A 15911-nucleotide genomic window follows, 5' to 3' on the forward strand; every position below is an offset into this window, starting at 1 on the left:
AGACTGGCCCTGAATTCCCTGTGATCTTCTTAACTCAGCTCCCTGAGGACTCAGGTTACAAGTGGTAGGCACCTGTGTGGTGGTTTTTAAAAAATTATTTATTATTATTATGTAACTCAGGTTACAATTCTTAGGTGATTAAACAATTATTTATTGAGTTAGAGTACTGCAACATTGTCTCTCTGATCTTGAGGGCTGTTGTTCAGGTGGCCTCCCAAGTAGCTGAGGTTAGGTCCCCGGCTTGGTAACCCCTAATCACAGACATTCTACTCTTGTGTTTATGTTTTGGGGTACTTGCATGTAAAGTAAATGTCTAGAAAGATACTTAGATATAAATATTTAAAAGTTTACTAAATATTACCAGTTGGTGAGGTTGTGCTGCCTCATATTCCAGTGATCTTATATTTTGGTTGCTGATTTCCTGTTTTTTATTAGTATTGGTTTAAATTTTTAAAACTTTAATAATTTTGTATTTTAATAATTGAAAATATTTTCAGTTCTTGGCCATTTGAATTTCTTTAGCGACTTGTCTCATTATGCCTTGAGTATTGTTTTTAGATGTTTCAAGTACAAGGAATTGTTTTTCTTTTTTAAATGTTTTTTTATTTATTCCTTGAGAATTTTAAACAATATATTTTAATCATATTTTTTTCCCCTTTCTAGGGCCTCCTCCAACTCCTACCCACCCAACTACATTTTTTTGTTGTTGTTGTCAGTTAATTTTTTAAAAAAGAAAACAAACAAAGAAAAGATAACAGGGAGTCCAGCTTCCGTTGGCCAGCTCCTCCTGAGCATGAGGCCTGCCCTGGAGTAGGGATGATGTTCTTAGTGACACTTCATTAAAGAAATCAGATTTTCCTTCTCCCAGCACCTGTCACTTGCAAATAGCTTCTTGGCTGGGGGTGGGACATTGCCCCAGCTCTCTGCATGATGTCCAGTTGTAGTGGGTCTCTGTTACAGTTGTGGTGGGTCTCTGTTACAGTTGTGGTGGGTCTCTGTTACAGTTGTGGTGGGTCTCTGTTACAGTTGTAGTGGGTCTCTGTTACTTGCTTTGGTAATGACTTTGTGATGTTGATCTGTGGGTGGGTGTGTCATGTAGAGTTGTGTTACTGCTGTCATTTAGCAGAATAAAAGAAGCCACTTTCCCTTAGGGCTGACCACCTTGTCTCAGAGGGCTGACTACCAGGTCTCAGAGGGCTGACCACCCAGTCTCAGGTTTTTGGACGCATTAACAGCATCAGTATGGACTCCATCCCACGGAGGGAGCCTTAATGTAATCTAAGCAAAGAGTAATTGGCTAGTCTCACATCCACGCCACCTTTTACCACTCAACGTAAACAAGCAGGTTTTTTTTTTTTTTTTTTTTTGGTTTTTCGAGACAGGGTTTCTCTGTGTAGCCCTGGCTGTCCTGGAACTCACTCTGTAGACCAGGCTGGCCTCGAACTCAGAAATCCGCCTGCCTCTGCCTCCCAAGTGCTGGGATTAAAGGCGTGCGCCACCACCGCCCGGCTAAACAAGCAGTTTTTTATTGTTCGAACTGTTCCTCTTTCTCATGCTTCATGCTTCGTGTTGGTCTCTCCTCTTTCCCTTTAGGATACCATGGCAAAGAGGAATACAGTGATAGGAACGCCATTTTGGATGGCTCCTGAAGTTATCCAGGAGATTGGGTACAACTGTGTGGCAGACATCTGGTCTCTGGGAATAACCGCCATAGAAATGGCTGAAGGAAAGCCCCCATATGCGGATATCCATCCAATGAGGGTAAGGAAGCAGAAAGCCAGCTGGATGCTTAGCTACTGGTTATCAGTAGAAAGTTATGTGGTGACTTCCTTGGTTACACTCCAAACAGGAAATGAATTCACTTTATATAATGGTAAATACTTACCTTAGGTGATATTCTTCCCCTGGCATTAGATGTAGTAAAAAATTAGTTGAATATAGTCCTTTCTCCATTTTAGAATGTGTGTCTCCTTGAAGGACATAGGCTATAGAATTAGAAATGTGTAGGTTGACTTACAAATTATATGCATTATAGATATCTTTTACTAGCTAAGGTACCATATTTTTAGCTTTGTAAATACATGGACTTTCTACTTAATGATTTTCTGTGATTCCCATTGGGTCACCATGTGTCAGATAGCACTTGATACAGAGTTTTTTTCAGGGTGTTTTTGCACTTACATCACTAGCCACAATTTTGGCTCATATATTGTATTTTTCAAGCTTGATTTCTCTAAGTGTTTTGGTTTTTGAGTCCTCAGACTCAGAGGCAAAGCCTTGTCTATAGAGCAAGCTCCAGGATAGCTAGAATTACACAGAGAAACCCTATCTTGAAACCCCTGCACCCAAATAATTTAAAGTATTTAATGCAAAATGGTTTCATCTTTCATAAAGTGGTATTTACATTATTTAAGATCCAACAATTAATAGTCTTATAAAGAAAGATTGATCATTTTAATTGTGTGCTTGGAGTCCAGAAGACGGTGTCAGATCCCCTGAAGCTAGAGTTACAAGTGGTGTGAACTGCCTGGCATGGGTGCTGGAAACTGGACTCCCAATGTCCTCTGCAAGAACAGTGTGATGACACACACTAACTATAACTGTGAGCACTCTCCTGTCTGAATATGTGATAACTTTCATCTGTGAGAAGTAGAATTTAAATGTGCTTGATTGAGTTTATAGCAGCCCATAGTAGCTTGATTTTTTTCAGAGAGATGATTTGAGGGTATGGAAAGTAGCTTAGTGGCAGAGCTCCTGCTTGGCACCCACAGGCCCTGTGTTGAGTCCTTAGTACCACAGTCTCTCTGTACCACTCACACTCTCACTCACGGATTCTTTTTTGTTTTTGATATTGTAAGGTTTAGAACAGAACTGCGTGTGAGAAAAGGGAAGGAGAACAGTTATTACAGTCTCTGGTTGCTGTATTCCATGTGAACACGCTTTGTGTTTGGATAAGTAAAGTCATTTTACCAAGCAAATGTAGTTGTTTGTATTGATGTGTCATTTTTACTTTACCTTTTTTTTTTTTTTTTAAACTAGGCAATATTCATGATTCCTACAAACCCTCCTCCCACATTCCGAAAGCCAGAGCTGTGGTCGGACAGCTTCATGGATTTTGTGAAGCAGTGTCTGGTAAAAAGCCCGGAGCAGCGAGCCACGGCCACCCAGCTCCTCCAGGTATAGCCTTGTCTCCACATCTCCATGCTTCGAGCTTCGAGAGAAATGCTGACTTGCTTGCTTGGAAGCAGTAATGAGGAATAAGACATTCCATGCTGTGAGAGAGGTTTAAAGCTATTCAGATGGAAGGCCATAGAAAGTACTTAACTCACAGAACAGAGCAGTAACGGAAGGAAGTGCATCAGCCCTGAGTTTAGATTTCAGAGCAGTAAGAAGCTCAGAAACACTTGTACCACCAGGCAGAGGAGTGGGTGGGAATAACTCAAGACTGGTGTCAAGCCGTGTGTGCACGTAAGAGTGGAAGGAAATGGTCTTAACTACTGTGCAAGTACAGAGAACAAGGTCATGTGTTACTCTTGCTAACAGCCTAGGTCTTAAGTGTATTGCCGAATGTGTCTGGAGGAAATGATGCCAGAGGCTTGTGGAAGAGTCTTCTGCTATGCAGGCTCCACATGCTGAAGCATCTTTCAGTTTTAGAGTACTTAACAAAGGCTTGGAGGCATTTACTCTGTTGGCGATGGGGGCAGGGATGTGCTATCCCTGCAAGGAGAAAACATGGGGTACTGTCAGAATAAGTTTGGATATGTAGGTAACTCCTGCAAAGAATTTCTATACGTAACTCTAACTACCAGGGATTGTTGCTCCATCAAGACAGGAAGACACAAGATGGAACAGATAAGATGTCTTGGGGTGTAAAGGTACCTGCCTCGGGCCTACAGCCTGGATTCAGACACTGGGACTGAGGTAGTAGAGACAGACTCTTAATAAAATAAAGACAAAAGAACCTCTGGATGACACAGAGAGAAATGGCACAGGTCCCAATGGTCATCTGTCTTCCTAGAGTAAGCGTGGCTTTATGCCCAAGATTTGAAGAAAAAAATTAGACCCACTGATTTATATGACAAATACTGTCAGATTTCTATTACATGCCTTGTACTATTTTAAAGTAAAAATTGTAGCTGGACAGCAGTGGTAGCGGTACACACCTTTAATCCTAGCACTCAGGAGGCAGGTGGATCTCCAAGTTCAAGGCCAGCCTGGTCTGCAGATCGAGTTCCAGTATAGCCAGGGCTACACAGAAAAACCCTGTGTCCAGAAACCAAACCAAACCGTGTCCATTGTTCTCCACTTTGTTACTTAAGCACCCATTTGTTAAGAGTGCCAAAGGAGTGTCGATATTGCGAGACTTAATTAACGAAGCCATGGATGTGAAACTGAAGCGCCAGGAAGCCCAGCAGCGGGAAGTGGACCAGGATGACGATGAGAACTCAGTGAGTGGCGGCTCTGTGGTGGCTCAGGGGTACTTGCTTCTTAGGTAAGTAAGTAGCTGTTGTAGTCAGCACCTTGTCCTGGATGGATCTCATTCAATGTTGCTGGACTCTGTTCCTGGGTCTATGCTTGTTCTTTGCTCAGAGTTTTCTTAAAACACTGACATTTTATTATTTTGCCCCCATATACTATATTCAGTTTATCTATTTATTAAAGAGATAGTGAGAGAGGCAGAGACAGAGACAGAGACAGAGACAGAGACAGAGACATCCCCTAGTTCGGAGACTTGGTTTATCCAAGCTCTTCTACAGTTCTCATACTGTCTTCTGGAGTCGCCTGCAACACTGAGATTCCAAGGGTGCTTTTGTCCAGCTCTGTGCTGAGAGTCAGGTGTGAAGGGGGAGGAGGAAGCTCCTTTAGATGAACTGTGCAGGTGTCACATGGGTGACTTTGAGGCCGTGTGATCATCACTGCTTAAACAAGTTCTATCAGCTTCTAAGGATGTATACACAACCTGGGAGGTATCAGATCCAGGTCTGTTTGCACTAAGATGAGTGACAGTAATTCAGAAAACTTAGTCTTTTATTACATTAGCTCTAGTTTGAGATTCTGCTCCTTTGCAGGAGGAGGATGAAATGGATTCTGGCACGATGGTTAGAGCCACCGGTGATGACATGGGCACTGTTCGAGTAGCCAGCACAATGAGCGGCGGAGCTAATACTATGATTGAGCACGGTGACACATTGCCGTCCCAGCTGGGCACCATGGTGATCAACACGGAGGACGAGGAAGAGGAAGGAACCATGAAAAGTGAGGCTCTGATGAGACATTAACTGATCCAGAGACGGGGTCTCATAGCCCCTGCTGTCTTAGTCTTGGATCTGTGGCTCTGTTGCTGTAACTGAGTTCCTCAGAGGAAGAGAGACGCTCAGTAGGAACTTCGGTTGGAGGGCTGTGAGGAGCAGAAGCCTGGGAAGGAGGAAGGCTGGCAGTAGGCTGTGGGAGGGAGTTTGCTTTTGAACCCCAATGGCTCTTTTCTCTTTGAATGCTCTCACTGGAGGGTTCTCTGGGAGGAGGGCACATTGACTGTTGTGATACAGAATTCATCTCACACTGTAATGAGATGTGAAGTGCTCTACACATCTTCAGTACATTTCATAATGGTATCTGCTTAATCAAGGTCACTGACAGCCAATCAAAGATAATTGAGCAGGTTTAAAAGTTCTGTTAAGTCTTCAGAAAAATCCATCCTTTTTTCTCTCCCTCTCTCCTTGTCTTCTTCCCTCCGTGCCGTGTTTTTCTTCTCCCTCCTTTCCTTCCTCCCTCCCTCTTCCTTCATTTCTTTGCTGGGGATTGGATCCCAGAGCCTCACACATGCTAGGTATGTACTGTACCAGTGAGCTCAACCCTTAGCCAGTGCTTCTGCCTTTTGAGACAGATTCTTTGTATGTTGCCCAGGCTTATCTCTAACTTCTGGGCTCAAGCTGCCTGTGGTCAGAGTCTAGACCTAGTGTTTTCTGGTTTTGTCATTGTTTTGAGGAAAGAAAGAAAAGCCCACATTGTTTGCATAGTAGCAAAACAACTTTATTTTGGCAAAGCATCTGTCAGAATACAGTGCAAGAGAGCAGTAGGCCGCAGGAAGGTATAGTTACTGCCTGAGCCTTCTTTTTTGTGAGAGTCTAGTGGAGGGAGGGACTGGTTTCTAAGGGAAGTAGTTTGGGTGGCTCTTATGTCTCTTGATAGATTAGTGTATATGATCACTTCCCCTCTGTACAAGTCTCGTTTTATAAGCTGACTTATAGGGGAGTTCTGCTTTCCTAAAGTTCACTTGAGAACACACTTTGCCTGGTTATACATGAATCTAAAGCTAGTTCTGCCAGATCTGCCTTTCCTGTCTTGTGCCTAGACATGGGGAGAATCTGACTGCATAGTGTTTGTCTAAGTTTGATGGCTGTCAAGGGGTGGGAAAAGCCTATTCCATTCTTCAGAGTAGGGTGCATGTGTACCCTGGTCAGTTGGGGTTCCTAAGTTGCTAACAGGTTGCTAGGTGCATTTTACAGAGACTAGTAAGGATGGAAAAAGTCCTGCCTAGGTCTTCAAGTGACAAGAAATGGACCCCCAGGTTGTTAAACTACTCCTGGTGCTTGCCTGCCTCAAGTGGTCGGTTCCCTTGCCTCAGGCTCCAGTTGCCCCACGTCCAGGTGTGTGCCGTGGGCCTGGGTTCTTTCCCTCTTTCCTGGCTGACCTGTGACTGGCTCCATTCCTCCAGTTGGCTTAGCATCCCACGCTCGCTCGGCTCTTTGGTGATTGCCTTTCCTCTTAATTTGAGGTACAGGCCGACTCACAGAGGGAATAATTGGAGAGTACAAAGTAGTAACTGAGGTGTAGAGGTTCAGTTTAGCCTAACCTTGGTATCCATTTAAAAGCCTGGGTTTCCTTGGTCATCAGTTTTTTGTCCCTCTTAACTCCTTAACCCCATGGTAGACATCAAATCAGGACTTCACATGTGTTAGTCTGCTGCAGAGCTATACTTGTAATATTTACGGCTTTTCTTCTAATCCAGGGATCAGCAAACCAGTGTCTAGGCCAAGCTAGACCGCCACCTACTCTGGGCAGTAAGGCTCAACTGGAACACGGCCAGAGCCATTCCTTCATTTCTTTTGGCTGCCTCTCTACCAAAAGGCTGAGCTGAGTACCTCCTAAAAACATGCCTCTAAGGCCTAAAGTATTTTCTCTCTGTTCCTTTACAGATAGAAAGTTTGTTGTCTGGTAGAACACTTGTGAGGAGCTGGGTTTGATCCCAGGGAGTGGGCACAACTAAGGGGAAGGGAAAAATGGTGATCAAGGAGCCCTGGGGCTTGAAACCTAAGCGAAGGAGTCTTACTGGAATGACTTACGCATAGGGTTTAGATAGTCCAGTAGTGGCTGGCTGCAAACTGGAGAGGCTGAGAACCTGCAAGCTGCTCAGTCCATAAAACTGGACGTCTTGGCAGTCCCAATCTGGATCTGAGGGCCTGGAAGATTCCCAGAGTCACTGCACTTTAGTCCATGATGGCCAACCAAGAATCTGGAGTCGAATGCCAGCGATGCATGCCAGTGATAGTGGCTGTGGCAGCAACAGGGATGAGTATGCCAGCAAGAAGCAGAGTCAGTCAGTCTGGCAAGCAAGACTTGTTTTTTAGCCTCAGAGCCCTCTGTATCTGGGCTGTTTGTCAGATCCACTCTCAGGGAGAGACTCCTTAGTCGGTCCTTTTCGTAAATGCCCTCACAGACTGATTTCAGTTGTGTCTCTGAGTTGGTCCCAGGTGTCATCAAGTGCAGGGAAGGACATGACTTCTAATATTGGTGTAGGCCGAGGGTGTTGCCAAAGTATAGTAGAAGGGTATTTAACGTGTGCTGGTGTACCTTATAGAAAGGCAGCAAGCTTGGCAGCACGAAGGTAGGTGGAGGTATTCCAGCAGAGGGGCTTCTTGTGTCTGTGGACATTGGCAGGGCAGTGTTGTCACATGTCTCTATTCTTCGCCTTCCAGATTGTGGTTTGCGTGGTAATCACTAACCTCACTAACCTCTTGTTTTCAAATGCAAAATAGTTCCCTTTGTCTGTTTTGGGCTCAGATTCATTATCTCTGAGATTGAAAGGAATGGTAATGTTACATTGGTGTAGATTCATAAATTGATAAAACTTCTGGAATGCATTCTTTATCAGATGTTTAAAAAGTTCAGATCTGGGGCTAGAGAGATTGCCCCCCAGTTAAGAACATTGCCCTTCTCCCAGAGGACCTTAGTTCAGTTTCCAGCACCTACACCAGGTAGTTCATGATCACTTACTTGTATGTAACTCCAGCCTCATGGGATCCAGTACCCTTTTGAGACTTTGAAGACACCTCCTCTCACACATGAAGTCACTCCTTGTTGTGTACACATAATTAAAAACAAATCCTAAAAGAAAAGGTCAAACCTGTGGCCTGGTATATTCCTCTGCTAGGAGCTAGTGCCAAGGAAATAATTGAAGATAATATTTATGAATTTTTCCTAGACATGTTATTGTAGATACACTATTGTATATATAAAAATATCAGATATAGTCCAGCCCTAATTGAAATCTGAAGTATAATAGACATTAACTAATCATTACTTGTGTAAAACACATTGGTAATTCTTGTTAGTTGTTTGTAGAATATGTGCAGAGCAGACTCTCCTGTTATTTTTGAATGAGGGCTCTAAAATTCTCTTGCTCTGTCAGTATTGGGCTTGTTGTACTTGCACTGTGCCAGCAGAGGGAGCTCTGTGATAGGCTATGAACTGAAATTGTGTTCCCAGTCAAGCTCACTGACATACCCTTTCTATGATAGCATTTATTTTGGATCAAGACTATTATTTATATATATTTAAGTTTTATTTTATTTTATCTTATGCATTTTGGGTGTTTTGCCCATATGTATGTCTGTGTACACATAATTAAAAACAAATCCTAAAAGAAAAGATCAAACCTTTCTGGTAAATTCCTCTGCTAGGAGCTAATGCCTACAGGGACCAAAAGAAGTTATTGAATCTCTTGGGACCAAAGTTACTGTGAGCTGCAGGTGCTGAGAGTTGGACCTCAGTCCTCAGGAAGAATAACTGGTGCTGTTAACTGCCCAGCCATCTCTATACCCTCACCTTGAAGGCCGTCTGGAGTTATCACAGCAGCACTGGGGCATGGCTTTGTTTCGGGACTGAGGAGCTTGGATACTTGGCAGAGCTGAAGTACTTTGGCCCAGCTTCTTCCTCTCAGGGCTCTGGTAGACTTTAGTTGGAATTGCTTTTGTCATTCTTGAGCACAGTGTTCTTGAGCTTTTTAAATGTCACAAGTTAAGTGGTCCCAACCAAATGATGGAGTAGCACTTCAAAACAAAACAACTCATGTGCAGAACTGATTTGGGGAAAGCGATACTATGTAGAAAAACAAGTGTTAAAGATGCTTTATAACCGTCTGTTGCTTGGTATACCCTGATTTTAGTTTTGGAAGTGCCAGGGACTGGAACTTTAGGTTTCCTGCATGGCAGGTGTGTACTACTGAGCTTCATGGCACCTCATCTTAATCTTGCATATTTTTATGCAGAAAGAGTTGTCTGAATAGGCTTTTACTAATCTGCAGAATTTCTGGGTATTTTGGGTACTGACTTTTTTGGCGTACAGTTTGTGCTTGCAGTTATTTAAGCCTAGCTCATGACAATGTGCCCCGACTGTTGCAGTCATTCTTAGCAGCCAGCCTTCTCATGACATCAGATTGTTCCAGATTTTCTTAGACAGTATTATTTTTGTGTTCTTCAAGAAATATTGGTGGGTGGTGATGGTGCACCCCTTTAATCCCAGCACTAGAGAGGCAGAGGCAGGTGGAGCTCTGTGAGTTCAAGGCCAGCCTGGTCTACAGAACAGATTTCAGGACAGGCAGGGCTACATAGAAAGACACTGTATATAGTTTATCTTGAAAAAAAAAAACAAACAAAAGAAAAACCAAAAGAAACAAAAAAGAAGAAAAACGTTTCTTTTTACCTAGATACCTTGAAAGTAGTCAGTGTTTAAAGAGTTGTAAAGTCCTGCTGTTCGTGGATATTCTTTAGTATATCATGGATTTCTTTTTGTTTGTACTATGAGCTGTCGTTATATTCACCCGTATGGTTCAGTCACCTTTGCATGTATTCTGTGACCATTTACTTAAAATAGATTCCTTTCCCCTTCCCCTTTTTTTCCAATACAGATTGCTATTTGAAATTTCTGTTACAATGATCTCATATCAGTTTCAGGACCAGTATATCCAATTTTCCATTATACCAGTGGGATTTTTACTTGATTGCTTTGAGTACATGGTTCTGTCAACAAACACAGTTATGTGGTTTACCCAGCATATCTCTAGAAAGCTGTAGTTTATTCACAGACATGCTCTCTCTATTTTTTTGTGTGTGTTTGTCTGTCTATTTATCTGTGTTTTTGTGGGAGACAGGGTTTCTCTCTGTAGCCCTGGAACTTACTCTGTAGACTAGGCTGGCTTCAAACTCACAGAAATCCACCTGCCTCTGCCTCCTGAGTGCTGGGACTAGAGATTAAAGGTGTGCGCCACCACTGCCTGGCACATCTGTCTTGGTGAGACCTTTTTATATAGCTCAAGCTGGTGTCAACTTCTGATGCCCCTGCCTCAGCTTCATAAGTATTGCAACTACAGGTATGTATGACCATCCTTAGCATGTATGTCCGGTACACATGTGTGTGCTCATGTGTGGGTCAGAGTTCAACCTTGGGTGTTGTTCCTTAGGAGCTGTTCAACTTGAGTTTTTGTTTTCTAAAATATTTTATTTTCAATATTTAAAATTGTGTGTAAATGTGTGGGTATGTGCACTTGAGTGCACATATCTCAGGAAGCCTGTAACTTGTGTCCCCTGGAGCTGGGGTTCCAGGCGCTTGGGAGTCGCTTGATACATGTACTAGAACCAAATGAATCCTCTGGAGGAACAGTGCACACTCTTCACTGCGGAGCCGTCTCCCCAGCCTTCATCTTGGTTTTAGGACCAATGCCATATCTTTTTGTTTTATGTTGGTTTTTGTTTTACTTTTATGGCTGTTTGTGTTGATGTTTTCAGTGGATTGGTTTATTCATTATCCTACGAGATTCCTAATCTGTAAGTTCCCTTCTTATTTTTTACAAAGAAGGCCTTGTCTGTGGATTATGACCTCAGTGTCATCCTTTGATCAGCCTCGCTCCACTGTCACCGTGGTACATACGCACTTTGCTTTCTTCCCTTCCACCCTCTGGCACCAGGCGTTGACCCCAGGGACCTTAGCACACTGTTCAGGCATTCTGCATGGAGCGGCATACAAGCTCTGATAAGTGTCTTGTTTGTTAGAAGCAGGGTTTTCTTCAGTGTGTATCACCACGAGTCTGGAAGTTGCTGTGTATCCCAAACTGTCCTTAAATTCAAAATTCCCCTGCCTCTGTTTCCTGGATTTTAGAAGTATAGGCATGTGAATTATTCAGAAGAGCTTTCTTCAAAACTAAGTGTGTGAAATTTTAAAACTTGGTATGGGCTAGAGAATTATATTTAAAGAATGAGGCCTGTGTGGTAACAGTTCTTTGGTACTTTTTGAGGCATTTGTGGCTTGGCTTGTTTGTTGTGAATTTTTGTCAAAAGAGTCTTTGTGTGCTTTAGCAAGATTGTGTTTTCTTCTTTTGAAAATATTTAAAAACTCTGCATGTGTCTGCCATGAAGCCCTGCTGTGGAAATTAGAGGACAACTTTTGTGGGTTCTGAGAATTCAGCTCAGCTCCACAGGCTTGTGCAGCAAGTACTTTATCCAGCGGGCTACCTTGCCAACCTAAGAATGTGTGTTTTCTAGTTGTTTGGTACAGGAATTTATATCTGGTAAACTTAATTTAACGATTACTGTTAAATTGGCTATTTTCTACCAATTTTTTGAGATGGGTGTTGCAGCACACTTTTCTTCTTCTTCTTCTTCTTCTTCTTCTTCTTCTTCTTCTTCTTCTTCTTCTTCTTCTTCTTCTTCTTCTTCTTTTTTTTTTTTTTTTTTGTTTTTTTGAGACAGGGTTTCTCTGTGTAGCTCGGGCTGTCCTGGATCTCACTCTGTAGACCAGGCTGGCCTCGAACTCAGAAATCCGCCTGCCTCTGCCTCCCAAGTGCTGGGATTAAAGGCATGTGCCACCACTGCCCAGCTTTCTACCAATTTTTGATACTTGGTTTTTCAGCAACAAAGCCAGCAAAATATGGGAGGAAGGGAGTGGGCTTGTTTGTACAAGTTGTCCCTTAGCTGCACTTCCCTGAGGAGAGGCCACAGGACTGAGCACAGCAGTTCTGATGGGGATTGAAGAGGGGTTGCCAGTGGCTCTCCCTCTCAGTGCTTGGTGCTGTAATGGTGTGACCTTGTCCTTGCCCCATGTCTAGGACATGCACATCAGCTGGTCCCTCCTTTCCCAGCCTTGCTGCCAGGTGAGGTAGAAGATGAGATAGTGTTTGTGGGGTTCCTATCCTTGACCCAGGCCTTTCCAGTTAGACCCTGTGAACCGAGGGGAGTGAGGTGATTTCTTTTTAGGATCTATACTGAGTTCCCAGCATTCTAATTTGCTCCCTAGAGCAGTAGCCACACTAACCTGTTTGAAGCAGAATTTTAAAGCCTGGAGGCATAGTTAAGTTTGGGAAGCTCTATGACTGAGAGCATCTACTGTTGCTGTGTTTCCTCCTTTAAGACCAAAGTCCAGGCTCTTGTTGAAGAGATTTCATTTCAACACTGTCTGTCAGATATGCATTCATCAGAGCAGCGTAAGAGAGAAATTCTTGACTCTCAGCCCGTTTCTTTCCACCTGCTGCTGTCTGAAGGATGCAGTTAAAACATGGTCCACGCGCTGACTTCGTCAGTCTCTGATGTATGGGATAGTGTTTGCAAGCATGGTCATGAGGATGTGAGCGCTCCACTTCACTGTACAACAGCAGCCGTGTCCAGTTTCTGATTGTTTCAAAACTCACCAGAGAGAACTCAGTGCTTCAGTGTACCTGCTACTCTGAACTGACACCATAGGAAGGTTCTGGGTAGTGCTAGGGCTGTTTTCCTGCCCTAGAGTAAAAAGCTGCAACATTTAATTTTGTTGCAGTTGTCTTGCTGAAGGAAGGCAAGAATAGAAAGACACTGGAAAGATTTTCGGAATCATCTTTGGCTGTATTCTGGGTCTCGTAGGCGGAGTCTCCTTAGGTTATTCCCCCTTGACCTTCAGTTTTTATGTTTGTTTTGTCAAACTAATAAAAGGTGCTACATATAAAATACTTAATGTCCAAATGCTCAAAAATGAAAGTGTTATAATTATTTATTCATTCATTCAGAGAGGGGGGCAAATATGGGGGGAAGGGAAGAAGGGAGAGGAGAGAGACAGAGAGAGAGAGAGAGAGACAGAGAGAGAGATTCCCTAGCAATAAGATGATAGCTATTTTAAGAACCAGTTAAACAGCTCAGTATACAAGATGGCAGATTTAAAGACGGCCAGACTTCGGATCCCTTTGAGCCTTCTTTTATAAGGCTTCAAACTCTTATCTTAACACTGGCATTTATTACTGACTCCCTTTATTTCCATCCCTGAAAGGTAATCTCCTTGGTGGACTGCATTTTATGAGAAGTTCCCTCCTGGGTGAGCTTTACAATGGAAAAGCAGACTTGGGGCTTAAAGTTTTCTCACACTTTCACAAATAGCTCCAGGTTATCCTTCCAGAAGGGAGACTAACTGTAGTTGTGCAGTCTGTCTTATTGTCTCCACATGTTGGGCTGGCTTTTATCTTTAGAAACCATTAACATTCTTGATTTCTTTGGGATGAGCCAAAAAGCACAGAGCTTGGTGCCTGAATATTCATTCAAAGAGCACAGCCAGACCACAGACTAGGATGTGAAAGTACTAGATCTCTGTGTGACCCGGGCGATGGGCTGAAGGCCTGTGTTTTTTGGGATGTAAGGCCCTCCAGTGAGGTCATGTCAGTCAAAGGAGAGGCAAGAGCAGCCACGAGGCCTTGTGTTTTGTAGAGGACAGTGGTGCAACAGCAGGGAGAAGAAAGGCATGAGTCCAGTGAAGCTTTGGCTGTGGGCGTGAGAGCCAGATAGGTCAGCTTCATCCATGCGTGCTACAACTCCAGAGCCTCATGCTCCTCTGAGCTGCTGGCTCTTGCTCAGAGAGGGATGAAGATGCACTCTCTAATACTAATTTAAATGGATCTATAAGAAAAAGAAGCTGATTTTCTGTAGGTATGTCTACTTTAAGAAATGTCAATTTTAGTATTTGTTAAAAATAACTACTCAGTACAATCCCTAAGCTATTTCCTAGGGATGTACTACGTGTCACAACTGTGTAATGTACAAGGACTTACTTAATGGCAATATTTACTGTTGACAAGGAACTTCCAGGTTAAAACGTAAGATAGTATCTCATTGTTACTGTCTAGTGTTGTATGTACGTGCTCCACGTTCTAGTCCTTTGTATGAGTAGAACATTCCCCAGATCATGGCCTTTGGTAGTGATTTGATTAGCTGAGGAGGGAGGCCCTCTGCATATGAAGATAACAAAGCACTTGATGAAAGCCCAGGTAAGTTACAGAGAAAGGCTAATGAGCTCGTGAGAAGGATGGTAGAGTCGGAAAGGTAGACAGGGTGTATTGAATATTGAAGCAGGCTGAAGCAGATGTGGGCGGTGGGCAGCTTTTAAGTGGGCTTGAGGGCCCAGAGAAGGAGTTTTAACGTGATACTGTTGTTAAGGTTGTACGAGACACTCTGGCCAGGGAAGTTGACCCGGTCTCAGGAGATTGATGCAGTACCAAGGGATGGATCATTCTTATTGGTGACTGTTGCATCTTTTCAGATGGCTCTCCCCAGTGTTTTAGCTGGGAGCCCATGGAAATTTTGAGCTGGAGTTCTCTTGTGATCCATATGCGGTTCATTAGCATGAAGATGGCTTGTGAGCCACTGTCTAGAAAGCAAGTTCATACAGATGCAGTTGCCCTCTTCCAGGAAGAGAGTTTTTCTGGGCTCCAGGGCATCTTACAACCCTCAGTTCTTAGTGGTTTCAAGAACTTCTAAACGTTTGTGGTTACATAGACTTGGATAATGACTTTATGTAAATGAGTGACTAGAGACATCTGAAACCCATAGCTGCTCCTTAACAAAAACAAAACCAGAAACCACATGCACAGTAAATGTTAGATTTCAAAAACAAACCCTCTATGATGCATTTACATTATATTATAGCTCATTGTTTTAAAACAGAGGGAAACATTGAGGTATTACTGGAGTTTTTGTTTTGCAAATGGAGCCCAGAAGAAATTGTAGGCTTGTGCCCACTTCAATACTTTGAACAGAATTAATTATTACTTATTTAAAAACAAGTTATGGTAAGAATTAAGGAAAGGCTAGGTAGACAGTTGTGATTCAGTTAGTGACAGTTGGAAAGTGAAGGTTTGGAGTGGAAAAGAGTTTGAGATCTGACCGATCGGCATGCCACAGGAGATATGAGCTCCGGTTGTTGGTCAAGCTCCCTGTAGTACGCCTGTCCTGACATTATTTTATAGTTCTCAGGAGCACATTGTAGAGGGAGGGGTCTTGTCTCTTTATGTATCATGGAGTTTCCTCATTTAGAGTATACAGTGGCTTTTAGATTTAGTATTCACATGTGCATGAATAACACCAGTATTTAATTTTTAAAGTTTTACTACTTTAAACTGGGATGAGTTTATTGTTTTAAAGTATACAGGTTCATAGATTCTAGTATGTTGACAACATCTTATGAGATAGGGACTACTAAATCTCAGGTACTCTTCCTCTCCTCTGTGCATCCACCTGTTCTAGATATTTCATGTACATACATTTAGACAATATGCTTCTTTTTGGGTCTGACATGTTTTGTTTTATATAATTCTTCCAAGGTTTCTCCAAGGTGCATCAGTGTTT

At 42.9% G+C, this 15911-nt stretch overlaps 1 protein-coding gene across 3 annotated transcripts in view; it reads left to right on the top strand.

Annotated features, from left to right (window-relative positions):
* The window catches only part of Stk4 (serine/threonine kinase 4), a 90395-nt gene that overhangs the window by 24300 nt on the left and 50184 nt on the right, over positions 1-15911 (top strand). For all 3 annotated transcript variants that reach the window (XM_034496326.2, XM_076930197.1, XM_076930198.1), the window contains 4 exons: positions 1594-1761; positions 3040-3177; positions 4320-4448; positions 5070-5256. In XM_034496326.2, the coding sequence (XP_034352217.1) occupies positions 1594-1761; positions 3040-3177; positions 4320-4448; positions 5070-5256 (622 nt within the window). The remainder of the gene's footprint in view (positions 1-1593; positions 1762-3039; positions 3178-4319; positions 4449-5069; positions 5257-15911) is intronic.

The sequence above is a fragment of the Arvicanthis niloticus genome, chromosome 2, assembly GCF_011762505.2.
Source record: "Arvicanthis niloticus isolate mArvNil1 chromosome 2, mArvNil1.pat.X, whole genome shotgun sequence".
Classification (NCBI taxonomy): domain Eukaryota; kingdom Metazoa; phylum Chordata; class Mammalia; order Rodentia; family Muridae; genus Arvicanthis; species Arvicanthis niloticus.